Source organism: Lynx rufus, unplaced genomic scaffold (assembly GCF_022079265.1).
Source record: "Lynx rufus isolate CCGP_SWC_20201006 ecotype Redwood Valley unplaced genomic scaffold, mLynRuf1.p SCAF_5, whole genome shotgun sequence".
NCBI lineage: Eukaryota > Metazoa > Chordata > Mammalia > Carnivora > Felidae > Lynx > Lynx rufus.
Genome location: NW_025814867.1, coordinates 322,256 through 334,365, shown reverse-complemented (window position 1 = coordinate 334,365; position 12,110 = coordinate 322,256). Strand labels below are relative to the sequence as shown.

Here is a 12,110-nt window from a genome sequence, read left to right as displayed (position 1 = left end):
AAAGTCAGTATCAAAAGACTACATACTGTGTGATTCCATGTACATAATGGTCTTAAAATAAAATTGTAGAAAGAACAGATTAGTGGTTCCCAGGGGTTGGAGAGTGAGGGACTCTCCCTGCCGTGGTCCGTGGCTAGTGCATGGGTAGGCATGCAGGATCCATAGAGTGGAACTGTTCCGTATCTTGACTGTGGTCATGGCACGTCAGTCTACACATGGGATACAGTTACATATACACACATACACCGCCCCGCCCCCCATACCCACACCCGAGTGTAAGTAAAACTGATAAAGTCTGAAGAAGGTCAGTGGATTGTTTTCAATGTCAGTTTCTCAGTTGTGATAGTATACTGTAGTTTTGTTAGATGTTACCGTTGGGGAAACTGTATGAAAGATGTTCTGTGAAAATAAAAAGTTTTTTAAAGGTAGCTACCATTCATACATGGATAACTCATTAAGAGAAAAAAATGGAAAAAGTGGGTAGGGAAATTATTTTCACAAAGTGTTGGAAATACATTACAAATAACTTGTGTACCGCTATTGCTTTTATCATCGCAGAGTTTTTGATGCCTTTCGACTCCTCTGTGACTTGTACATCCCCAGCCCTTTACGTCAAGTCTGAGTCCTCAGTGCAGCATCCAGGGCCTTCCCCAGCCCAGCCGCTCCCGCGTCTTCAGCCTTTTCCTTTCCACACGCGTGCCACACTCCAGCCACACCAGACTCCAGAATTGGGGATGTGCTGCCCCTTGCCATGCTTCCATCTTTACACATGTTCTTCTTTCTACCCCCAAAACACTTCCACACGTATCTAACTCTTGCTAAATCCTGGTTGTCTTCTCAGCTTTTCAGACTGGTCACATTGGACTTCCTTAGAAACCTTTGCTTGAACCTCTCCCCTGTGTCCACTCATGTTTACATGGCACTTAGTACAAAGAATCCTGGTTCTTGTTTTGTTTCCTTGCACCCCAGCTGAAAAGCAGGGCCCACCTTTTATAATCTGTACACACAGTTTGGTGCTTAAGTACATGGTAGGTGCTCAGTGATATTTATTGCATGTAATTGAGTTTTGTTGGAATTAAAAGTAAATTCTGAAGAAATATACTTGGAGGGAACTACATGTACTTTATTTCCCAGACCCTTCTTTATTAGACCATATAATCATTCTAAACTAATTTGAGATTCTTACCTGATTTTTTTTTTATTTTTTTTAAATGTTTGTTTGTTTTTGCGAGAGGCGTACAGAGCACGAATGGGGGAGGGGCAGAGACAGACAGACAGACAGACAGACAGAATCGGAAAGCAGGCTCCAGGCTCTGAGCTGTCAGCACAGAGCTCGACGTGGGGCTCGAACTCGCGTCTGGAGCCGCGAGATCATGACCTGAGTCAAAGTCGGACGCTTAACCAACTGAGCCCCCCGGGTGCCCCACTTACCTGATTATTTAAATGTTAGTACTTAGGACTTATTTTTATTTGGAACGTATTTCTTTTTTTCTGCAATCTCTTCAGTCCTATCTAAAAATTCCTAAGATTTACAGTGGGTTGTTTTGAATATTAATATTTCCAGCCCTACATTAAGTCATAGTACTTATGTGAGCTTTCCTTCTAGAAAAACAATTTTGTTGTTAAAATTTCTCAATACCACTAATTGGAATCCTAACATTGTTTTCTGTTTTCTGTTTACTTAGTTTTATGTTATTAAACTAAGTATTTCTTTCATTTTTTTAAATACTGTAGCTTTTTGAAAGATTACCAAGTTATTTTGACCTTCGGAAGAGGCTGATGCTGTTAGAAGACCAAATAAGCTATCTTCTAGGTGGCATACAAGTGGTTTACATCGAAGAGTTGCAGCCAGTATTGACACTTGAAGAGTATTACTCTCTTCTTGATGTGTTCTATAATCGGCTGTTGAAAAATAGAATACCCTTTCACCCTCGAAGTCTACGTGGTTTAAAAATGATCCTTAACAGGTAAATATCTAAAATAAGAATTATTTTTATTCTTTCACTTAGATGTGTTGTGTGTGTAGGTAGATTAAATTGTTTTGTGTTTCACTGTGTGATTCTTAGGAACTAAAGAAAAGAATGTCACTCCTGTTAGCAGCGCTCTTTACACATTAAAAAAGCCAACATGAGAGGATTGAAGGATTGAATCTCTAGAACATTTTTGAAATACATTGCCACTTCAAGGCAAAGTCAATCCTGTGGAAAACTTTATAGCGTTAGACTAATTTGAATCAGCCCGTGTTTGTTGTGCACACATTGTTTTCACAGCCTGTGCTTGCTGTTTAAAAGCACACCTCACCGTCTAGTGGGCTACTGCCTCCATTTACAGGTGAGGGTGGCCATACAGTGAGGAAGAATGTGGTTATCCTGAAAGTGTCTCTTTGGGGACAGCAAAAGTTAAAATGTAATTTTGCTATACTTTTAAAATGGATTTTCTTGAAAAATTCCCTTATCACTAATCAGACTAATAACATGTTTTCTTTGGGGGCAGAGTGGGGGATGAGAGATCAGTGACTTTTCCTTTTATGTATATTTCATTACAGTGACAGATATGCTCCAAGCTTGCATGAACTCGGGCACTTTAACATCCCAAGCCTCTGTGATCCAACAAAGCTCCAGTGGTTTATTCTAACCAAAGCCCAACAGGCAAGAGACAACATGAAGAGGAAAGAAGAGTGAGTGCTATGAACCCTCTGTAACTTCCTACCAGTCAGTCTATTAAACATTCAGGGGCGCCTGGGTGGCTCAGTCGTTAGGCGTCTGACTTTGACTCAAGTCATGATCTCACGGTCCGTGAGTTCGAGCCCTGTGTTGGGTTCTCTGTTGTCAGCACAGGGCCTGCTTTGGATCCTCTCTCTCTCTCTCTCTCTCTCTCTCTCTCTCTCTCTCTCTCTGTCTCTTCCCTGCTCGTGCTCTCTCTCACTCAACCATAAACATTAAAAAATAATAATAATAAATAAATAAAAATTTGAATATTCAGAATTCATAAATATGGGACATAAAAACTGTATTACACTTAGAAAATTGATTCATTGGTGCATAGTCCATGTTTACTTATCCCCCACCTTATTCTGCCAAGAATTGCATATGGTGTTTCCTGATATAAGAGTCTAAATTACATTACCACCATGTGCCTCAATTTGAGGATCAAGACTTGTTAATATAAAAGTCAACTCAAGAGCAGAACGAAGATAAGAGTACCAGAAAGAAAGATGACAGGCATGTTTTCTGTTTAAAACTTTGAGACCTACTGGTGCAAAGCAAGCTTCGTCTGAATTTAAGTAAAGGAGAAGACATTAGAAGTAAAAAATTGTTGCAGTTCATAAGCAGTCCTGTATCTGTGTCGTTTGTATCTTTGAAGGAATCTTAGCCAACAGTTTCCTGTTTTGTGGCCAGTGGATACTGCTTAATAATGTTTCTACTATGAAGAAAGGAGGATATTACACTCAAAACAGGATTGTTTTTCTAAAGATGTTGGCAAAGGAGGTTTGGATACTGAGAAGTCATTCATTCATTCATTCATTCATTCAGCTGTCATTTGCCATGACTGAAAGGTGCCATCGATAGAAAGATGGAGGCCGGGTCCCTGTCGTCCTGGAATGTGTTTCTGGTGGGAGGTGCGAGCGCTGGGTAGCTGGGCCAGGGTGGGGCTGAGTGAGAAGCACCAGGGTTACTGCTCCCCGAAGGCCACGGAGGCCCAGAGAAGGCGGCTGCACGTGTCCAGGGAGGCAGCAAGGAGGACGGAGACTGGCACCCGGAAGGTAGAGGTGACCGTTGAGCCGTGGACCGTTGGGGCATTGGTTCCAGGTTTTCCTGTCCTGCCACCCGCTCACCCCTCCATCCCTACCAGTTGCTCATTCAGAAGAGATCGAGGGTGGCAGTGGAGGAGGGCCACAGAAGTCATCCCTCTGACAAGAAATAACGGGGTCGTTTGCATATAAAAACCAAGTGAAGGAGCTGCGTCTTTGTTTGGCTTGTGGGGTTGGTGACAGCTGCGTTGGCGGGATCCGATGGCACAGACACCCTACTTCCTGACTGGGTGCTCAGCCTCCGTGTTTGTGATGTGATTTTCTCAGTTGTGAGTCAGCTTGAACCTTCGGGAGCAGCCCTGGCCAGCCTGTCATCGTCAGGGCTGACAATTTTGTTGGCTACACTGTCGCTGCTGCTTCTGTCTTCTCAACGGCCACTTAATAGGCTCAGTGTATTGCTACTAGATTTTGAGGAAGTCAGATAAAAAGAAATGCAGTTCACATGGGTTAGCTTTTGAAAGTTCCATCCTACCAGTGAGTCGGGTCAATACAGTGGCTCATCAGAGCAGTCAGAGTGAGTTACTCTGTGAGAAGCCCAGTCGGGGCTCGTCAGTGGCCTGCAGGCCAGGACCCCCTCCACTCATCCCTCGCTCACTTTGCCCCAGCCGGGTGGCCCTTCTGTTCTCCCCTGGCACCTGCCTGGAGCGCCTCTTCCCAGTGTCCTCCCGGTTTGCCCTTCACCTCCCTCTGGGTCTCAGCTCGCATCTACCTTCTTTCTGGGTGAGGTTTTCCCTGGCGGTTAGCGGAACCAGCCCCCTCCCCTGCAGCACCCCCTCCACATGCCCTGGTCTGCCTTGCTCCCTCGAACTCACCACCATCGGCCTCTGACAAGCTCTTTTCCTTATTTATTCAGTGCCTGTGCCCACCCAGACAGAATGTGAGTACCACAAGGGCAGGGACTTTTGTCTCTTATTCCCTCCAGTGCCAGCATCAGCGCCTGGCACACAGGAGGCCTTCGGGAAGATAACGGACTGAATCCATTAACTTGCACATTGCCTGAGCCTTGCTCTGGCCCTGGCCCTGGAGCCTTCGTCCCTGCTTCACCACCCGTGGAGAGGAAGCCACTTTGTTGCTGGTCCCAGTATACCTCCCCTCATAATCATTGCTTTCATCCTTCTGCAGACCTCTGACTCTGGGCCCAGAGGTCCCCTCCACTCTGCCTTCTCTTCTCCTTTGCTCTTTTTCCCCACCCTATCAAGGTTGCCCTCCTTGTAATCACCAGGGCGTGGTTAAGACTACTGGCTTCCCTCAGATGAAGTGTGCTCCTAGACCGTGGTTTTCACCTTTTAGCTGCATATCTCTATAAAGTGGATTTCCGAGTGGAAATTCAAATTATAAAAAAGGTAAAAACTCGCTGGTTTTCTGTCTGAAGAGGAAGGGAACTAGGGGCCCCCGTCCCCACAGGGAACCTCGGAATAGCTCTGCAGGAGTCTGCCAGCGGTTTAAAACCACTTTGCTAATAAGCTACTACCTGGGTCCCAAGTAGACTCCACGTGGCCTTCTCAAGACTGCCTCTTAACACCGCCTGGCTGACCTCCTGGCTGCCAGGGAGAGTGCAGGCACTGTCTGTGGAACCCCTGCTGTGTTTGGAGGCTGGGAATAACCTGTGCACAGCTCTTACATAGGGCGGTCGTGACCCAGGGTAACCTGGGCCTAGCGGTAAGCCAGCTGTCCCCAGACAGGCTGTCCTCACTCAGTGTTTCTGTGGAAGTTCACTCACGTTTCCTCCTACCCTATACCACATACTATAAATTTTAATGTCACTTAGACAAACTGGAAACCATGGAAATGTACAATAATAGAAGAATGTTTAAATAATTTCGATACTGACATATAGAAGAAACAACCATTTAAAAGAATGTTCACTGGGGCGCCTGGGTGGCTCAGTCGGTTAAGTGTCTGACTTCGGCTCAGGTCATGATCTCACAGTTCATGGGTTTGAACCCTGCATGGGGTTCTGTGCTGACAGCTTGGAGCTTGGAGCTTGGAGCCTGCTTCAGATTCTGTATCTCCCTTTCTCTCTGCTCCTCCCTGACTCATGCTTTCTCTCTCTCTCTCTCTCTCTCTCTCTCTCTCTCTCTCTCTCTCAAATAAGTAAATAAACATTAAAACATATCCGTAAACATTGACCACCTGTGGGATAATGTACTTAAGACACCAAGTTCTGCCGGGAGTTGTCTACTTTGCAGGCCTTTACTCAAGCCCTTGATGGAAGAGGCATTGTTGCTTGCAGGCGAAGGGGAGGGAGCAGAAAGGGAGCTGATGGGTTTGGAAGTGAGTGGAGTGAGCCCTTCCTCCTCAGGGGGCCAGCTTGGGTATTTGGGAATTTCCAGAAGTCATTACTGCCCAAGGGTCAGAGAGCAGGTGGTTCCTAAAACTATGGCTTTTACACTCTGCTTTCTGCCTTCTTTGGTCACTAACAGCTGCTCAGTGAGGCAGGATTAGAACTTTTTAAACTATGTATTAATTATTTTTACCCATTGCTGCTAAAAAAGATTTAACAAATACTTTTAGAGATACATGCACGACAACGATTGACATGTGTTCTGAGCATGTAATTCGCCCCTTGCGGGCAACACCATTTTCAATGTTGAGAGTGGAAAGTTAGAGCCCCAATATATAAAATTGTATCTACATTTTATGTTATTTTATTTGGTGATAGCTTGTGGCAATATTACGTTTATTTTCAATATGACAGGTTAAAGGTTATTGAAAATGAATTGATAGAGGCTTCAACGAAGAAATTTTCTCTGGGAAAGTTTTATAAGGAGCCCAGCGTTTCTAGTATACAAATGGTGGATTGTTGTAAGAGACTTCTAGAACAGTCGCTGCCTTACCTACGAGGGATGCATCTCTGCATTTCACATTTTTATTCTGTCATGCAAGATGGAGACGTTTGTATTCCTTGGAACTGGAAGGATGGAGAAGCCGTTAAGTAACACAGAAATCGGTATTATTTTTTGAAGAGACAAGAAACCGTTAAACTTATTTAAATCCACAATTTAATATAACAGTATTATTTACATATTACAAGGACAAAATTTCTAACTGCTGCTCTAAAAGTAGACCTTTTTTAAAAATTAATTTCTGCTACAAAACTTGCTTTAAAAGGTTTTATCTCCCAGTCTTATGGCGTTTCTTAGCTGATTGGCAAGATTGGGTAAAAAGATGTCAGCATCAAGGAACATATTTTGCGGTATATAAATGAGGGGTTCTACGAAGTTGAGGATATATATTTTTATATGAGTGAGCGTGCGTAAGTGTAATCAGGTCTCATTCAGCGTAGCTCCGGAGCGATGGAACTCATTCAACATGCAACTTTGTAGTTACATCTCATGGGTCAATACAAATGCGTATTTTGCAGCCAGTACGGGACAGTTGCTGTCCAAAACAGAAGACGACCGACGGATGGCAAAAATTAGATAACCGAATTTTTCCTGAAAGAAAGAGTAGAAGGAAAAAAAGCAACTGGATGTATGTATGGTATTGACATGGACATAAGCAGCCTGATACCAGTTCGTTAGAAACATCTTAGTGAGGGGCGCCTGGGTGGCGCAGTCGGTTAAGCGTCCGACTTCAGCCAGGTCACGATCTCGCCGTCCGTGAGTTCGAGCCCCGCGTCGGGCTCTGGGCTGATGGCTCAGAGCCTGGAGCCTGTTTCCGATTCTGTGTCTCCCTCTCTCTCTGCCCCTCCCCCGTTCGTGCTCTGTCTCTCTCTGTCCCAAAAATAAATAAATGTTGAAAAAAAGAAAAGAAAAGAAACATCTTAGTGACAGCAAACTTGGGTTTAAACCCGTGGGTTTTCCTACCCATTAATCTATCACAACTGTTGGTAGCATGACACAACAGACAGTGAATGTCTTTGAATCAGTGAGGGGACTCTGGTTTCTCATGGACAAACTGTCTGGAAAAACCCTTGCTGGTGTCCCACAGAGTTCCAGCAAGTTGAACCAAGTGTAAAATGGTTCAGGCCATCCAGGATTTGTCACCTCCTCAACCCCGGGCTTCCTGTTCCTACCAGTGTTTCGCATCCGGCATGAAGTCCCTCTGAGCCACCCGTGTGCGAGGTTGTGTGGCCTCCCTGAGGTCGCAGCATGGCCCAGACCTAAGGCCATGGCGGGCCCACTCTGGAGACGCGGGGCTTCTCTCTCTGCAGTCCTTTCCCTTCGGATAATGTATTTCGCCAGATCCAAAACCTCTCCAGCTTGTTTCTCAGGAGGATAAGGTGAATCTAATTTGGGATACCATTTTCGTGGCTCCTACTGCTGGCTGAAGAAATAAGAAAGGAAGTTTTTTTCACAGTGCATCAGAAAGGGAAGGAGCTGTTAACCATTCTTGAAGTATGTTTCAAATTCATCTAAAACACCGATTGTTTAAACTGTTTAAATTCAAATGTGTGTTAGGGGTGCCTGGGTGGCTCAGTCGGTTGGGTGGCCGACTTCTGCTCAGGTCATGATCTCGCGGTCCGTGAGTTTGAGCCCCACGTCGGGCTCTGTGCTGACAGCTTGGAGCCTGGAGCCTGTTTCAGATTCTGTGTCTCCCTCTCTCTGACCCTCCCCTGTTCATGCTCTGTCTCTTCCTGTCTCAAAAATAAATAAAACGTTAAAAAAAAATTTAAATTCAAATGTGTGTTCAAAAGAAATACTGATGTGTAATTTTTATAGTTTGTGCATATCATCCCTGTGAACCTTCAGTAACAAGTATACTGAATTTGTTTTTCTAATGTAAAAATGTTGCCTATAAGGATTTTCCAGAGCCAAATGATGGGGGTGAACAATTCCTTCCTTAAAGGTTATGTAAGAAAATTTATTGAAAAGTAGCTTTGGATCATGCCATTTCTAAAATCAACTAATATAGAATCCTCAGTAATATGTTTTGAATTGGACTTTGTCTCAGAACTGATTGTTAACAATAATATAATAAATAATACATTAATCAGATTATTGTTTTCCTTATTCAGTTATTAATAGTTTCACAACTCCTAGAACATAATAAGAAATTACAAGAAACTGATGGCCTGGCTTACATCGGAAGCCGCATCTGTCTTCAGGACAGATCTCCCCAAGCCCTACTTCCTCCTTCATTTCTTAAAGACCTCTGCCTCCAGGCAGCCCCCCTGAGCTCATGAGGGAGTGGTGGGCATTGAGAAATGGTTCAGTGAAGTAAGAGGGACCAGGGCTGCATCTGGAGTCAGCTCACCTTTGAAACCTCCAAGGACTCTGCACGTCCCAGGCAGAGGCCCCTGAAGTGAACCCCTCCAGCTCAGGCTACTGTCCCAGCACCCTAGAGTTCCTACCTCCTCTATACTAATCCAGTATCACCACTCCACCCCAACTTCCCTGGAGGGACCTGTCTGTGCTTCCCCAGAGTGAGCCAGTTAGACCATGTCCTGTGGAGGTTGGTAGCTCCAAGGCTCTGGGCTCTTCTACAGGGGGCTGTGGTCCTGGCAGCCTTCCACCACAGGCCCCAGAGCTGGGAGCCTAAGCTCCTGGGAGCCTGGCACCCAGACCCAGGGTGCAGGAACCACCGATGCACTGGGTGAGGCCTGGCAGCTAGCTGCCCACAAAGTGCCCCCTTGTTTCCAGACTGCCTGTTACGTGTGCCACCTGGCACCGATCCCAACCACGAGCCCTGTGACCTGGCAGGGTCACCACAGGTGCCTGTTCTGTAATTATTGACACAATCCCCAGGGCACCTTTGTAGGGCTCCCAGTGGCTCCCTGCACAGAGTGGCTCTGGGCAAGCCCTCATCTGGCCTCAGTCTCCCCATCTGTAAGAGGAGACACCAGGTTGTGTTCTTGAAGTTTCTCCCGCCCTCAGTGAGTCTGCCCCAGGAATGCAGAGCCCTCCGTTGGGTGGTCTTGGCCGCCAGCCTAGGTTCCCCTCACTCCTAAGGACGAGGAGGAGGAGGATGGGGGGCAGCCAGTGTCCAGACAGATCAGACCTGAGTCAGTGCCACGGGACCCTCTCCTTCCCTGCATTCCCCTGCTTCCTGCAAGTTTAGGCTGCTGGTCCCTCAAAACCCTTCCCTCAAGGGACATACCTATTATGGAGCATTATAGCAATTTTTCCCCCTAAGCTGATGAATGTTGCATATGAGGAAACTGACACCCAAAATTGGAGACTTGCCCAAGGCCTTTCTGCCTGTGGCAGACAAGAGAGGTGGGGTTAGAGCCCAGGTGTCCCAGGGGCTGTGAGGGGTCTGAGCGGGCAGAAGCACCCCCGGCCGTGTGTGTGCCCACTGCTGAGCTAGTACTGCACGTAGGCAACCCACAAGTCAGGATCAGATGTGCCCTTGCGGGCGGGCAGGGGAGATACAGAAACAGAGACCTTGGATGGCGAGGTGTCAGGCCTGGCACCGTGGTGCGGACGGGCCAGCAGGCAGCAGGGCTGACATGCGACGGGCGTGTTGTGCAGAACGGGCTCGCTCACCCCTACATTGCACTGAGGCCACGGGAGGCAGGATTCTGACTGGGTCACAGGACACACTGGCCACAGAATCAAGGCAGGCGGGACCTCAGGCCTTTGCTCCACAGGCCCGAGAACTGGGGTTTCCCGGAGTCCTCAGGCTGAGACAGTGTTTCCGAGCCCCCGCTTCTGCCTCCCACTCCAGCATGACCGGATCAGTGGGAAAGTGGTCATCCGTTCCTGGAGGACCGAGCAGCTGTCCACTGTCCCACCAAAGCATCATCAGAGAGCCTGTCCACTAGGGAAGGCACATAGCTGGAAGGGGCGCCCTGCCCAAAGTCTCTCTCAGCCTCAGATTGCCTCGAAGCTCCTGTCAGGGCCCCAGCCCCTTTGTGCTCAAGGTCCAGGGCAGCCCTGAGGGCCATCCCCAAGTCCAGGTGGCCCCGGGCTGTGCCCAGGAACACAGGGCCTTTGGGTCACACTCATCCTAGCTTGTTCCCATTTCCACCAAAGAAGCATCCTTCTGACTCTGGCTGGGAACCAAAGTACTGCTCTGACACCAACATCAGAACCAAATTCTTGAACCCAAAAAACTTAGGAGCAAAATACCAAGGTGGTTTGGGAGGTAAAAGAAGGTCTAGAAAATGCTATGTGTCAAAATCTAAGTTAAATTGAAATGAGGTTTGAAAGCACTTGGTTTGGTCTTCTAAGAACTCTGCCCACAGTCCTGTGCGCTTGCAGGGGAGGCAGAGGGGAGCACGAAGGTGTAGAGGTCACAGGCCACTCTGGCCATGGGCAGCTCAGGAAGGTGTGACCATGCAAATACTCTCAAGTTCAAAAGGAAAATCGGTTATTCCCAGTTAAGGACACTTTTCGGCTTGCAGGTGAAGGCCCAGGGGACAGAAGGGCTGGGAAGAAAGGAAGACACTGGGGGCAGGCTGCTGGTCCAAGGGCGCCTCATGTTGGTGGAGCGCCTCCTGGTGGTGAGATGGTGACAGGAATTGCTGAGATTGGCTGGGTGTGGGGGGTGGGGAGAAGGGGAGGGTGCTCCTTGGTCCAGCCTTAGCCAGGCCATAGGTTGGTGCAGATGGGAGGGAATTTCTTGAGCCAGTGTCTTTCAGCGAAGTCTTAGAAGGAGGTGAAAGGACAGCCTCTGTGCAGGTGTGCTGGACAGACCCTGGTCACTGGAAGGAGCCCCTGCACGCTCCCATGCTGAGATCTGGGCCTATCTTGGGGGTTCTCCAGAGAAGCTGGAGAAGCTTCAAGTACATCTGTCTTCATGGGGGATAGGTGATTTCTCCAGTTATCTCGTTTACCCAGAAAAACGTATCTAGAGGTTTCTTCCCCTGTCCAAACAGACTCTTAGACATAGCTACAAAGGAGGAAATTGAGGCAACACAGATGCATCTTTAGTTGGCCATAGTGGGGACAGAGGGCTTTCTCTACACAGCCAGGGTCAAAGGGAACCATCAGCCCCTGGGCTAGGACTAGACAGCCAGTGCCAGGATTCTGTCAGGAAGACAGATGCTTTCCCAGGTGCTCCAGAAATTCTTCCGGGACCAGGAACAGGCTTTACCGGAGGCCCACGCTGACAGGCCCATCGCTGACAGGCACACGCTTGCTGTGTGCATCCCTGGGCTCAAGGTTTCCCCTGTTCCCACCAGGACATGCAGCTCTTGAGAATGTACTCTGAGGGCTTTGTCTTCCATGCAGTCAGAAAAGTGTGACTGGTGATGCATGGCCTTTGACAAACTCAGGGCCGAAAAGTTACATGAGCACCAACCTATGGACATACCCCCAATTCTCTGGGATCTTCTCCGTCTAAAACTCTGCCTCTTCCAGACCAGATACCTGCTTTCTGTATGTTTTCTCACTAGAATGCTAATGCATAT

General features: G+C 47.3%; 1 protein-coding gene across 1 annotated transcript in view; it reads left to right on the top strand.

Moving 5' to 3' along the window:
• The window catches only part of TCAIM (T cell activation inhibitor, mitochondrial), a 74,862-nt gene extending 67,456 nt beyond the window's left edge, over window positions 1-7,406 (top strand). The window contains exons 10-12 of the mRNA XM_047100254.1: window positions 1,735-1,967; window positions 2,546-2,677; window positions 6,510-7,406. Coding sequence (XP_046956210.1) covers window positions 1,735-1,967; window positions 2,546-2,677; window positions 6,510-6,750 — 606 coding nt within the window. The 3' untranslated portion in view covers window positions 6,751-7,406. The remainder of the gene's footprint in view (window positions 1-1,734; window positions 1,968-2,545; window positions 2,678-6,509) is intronic.
• Window positions 7,407-12,110: the final 4,704 nt, after the last annotated feature.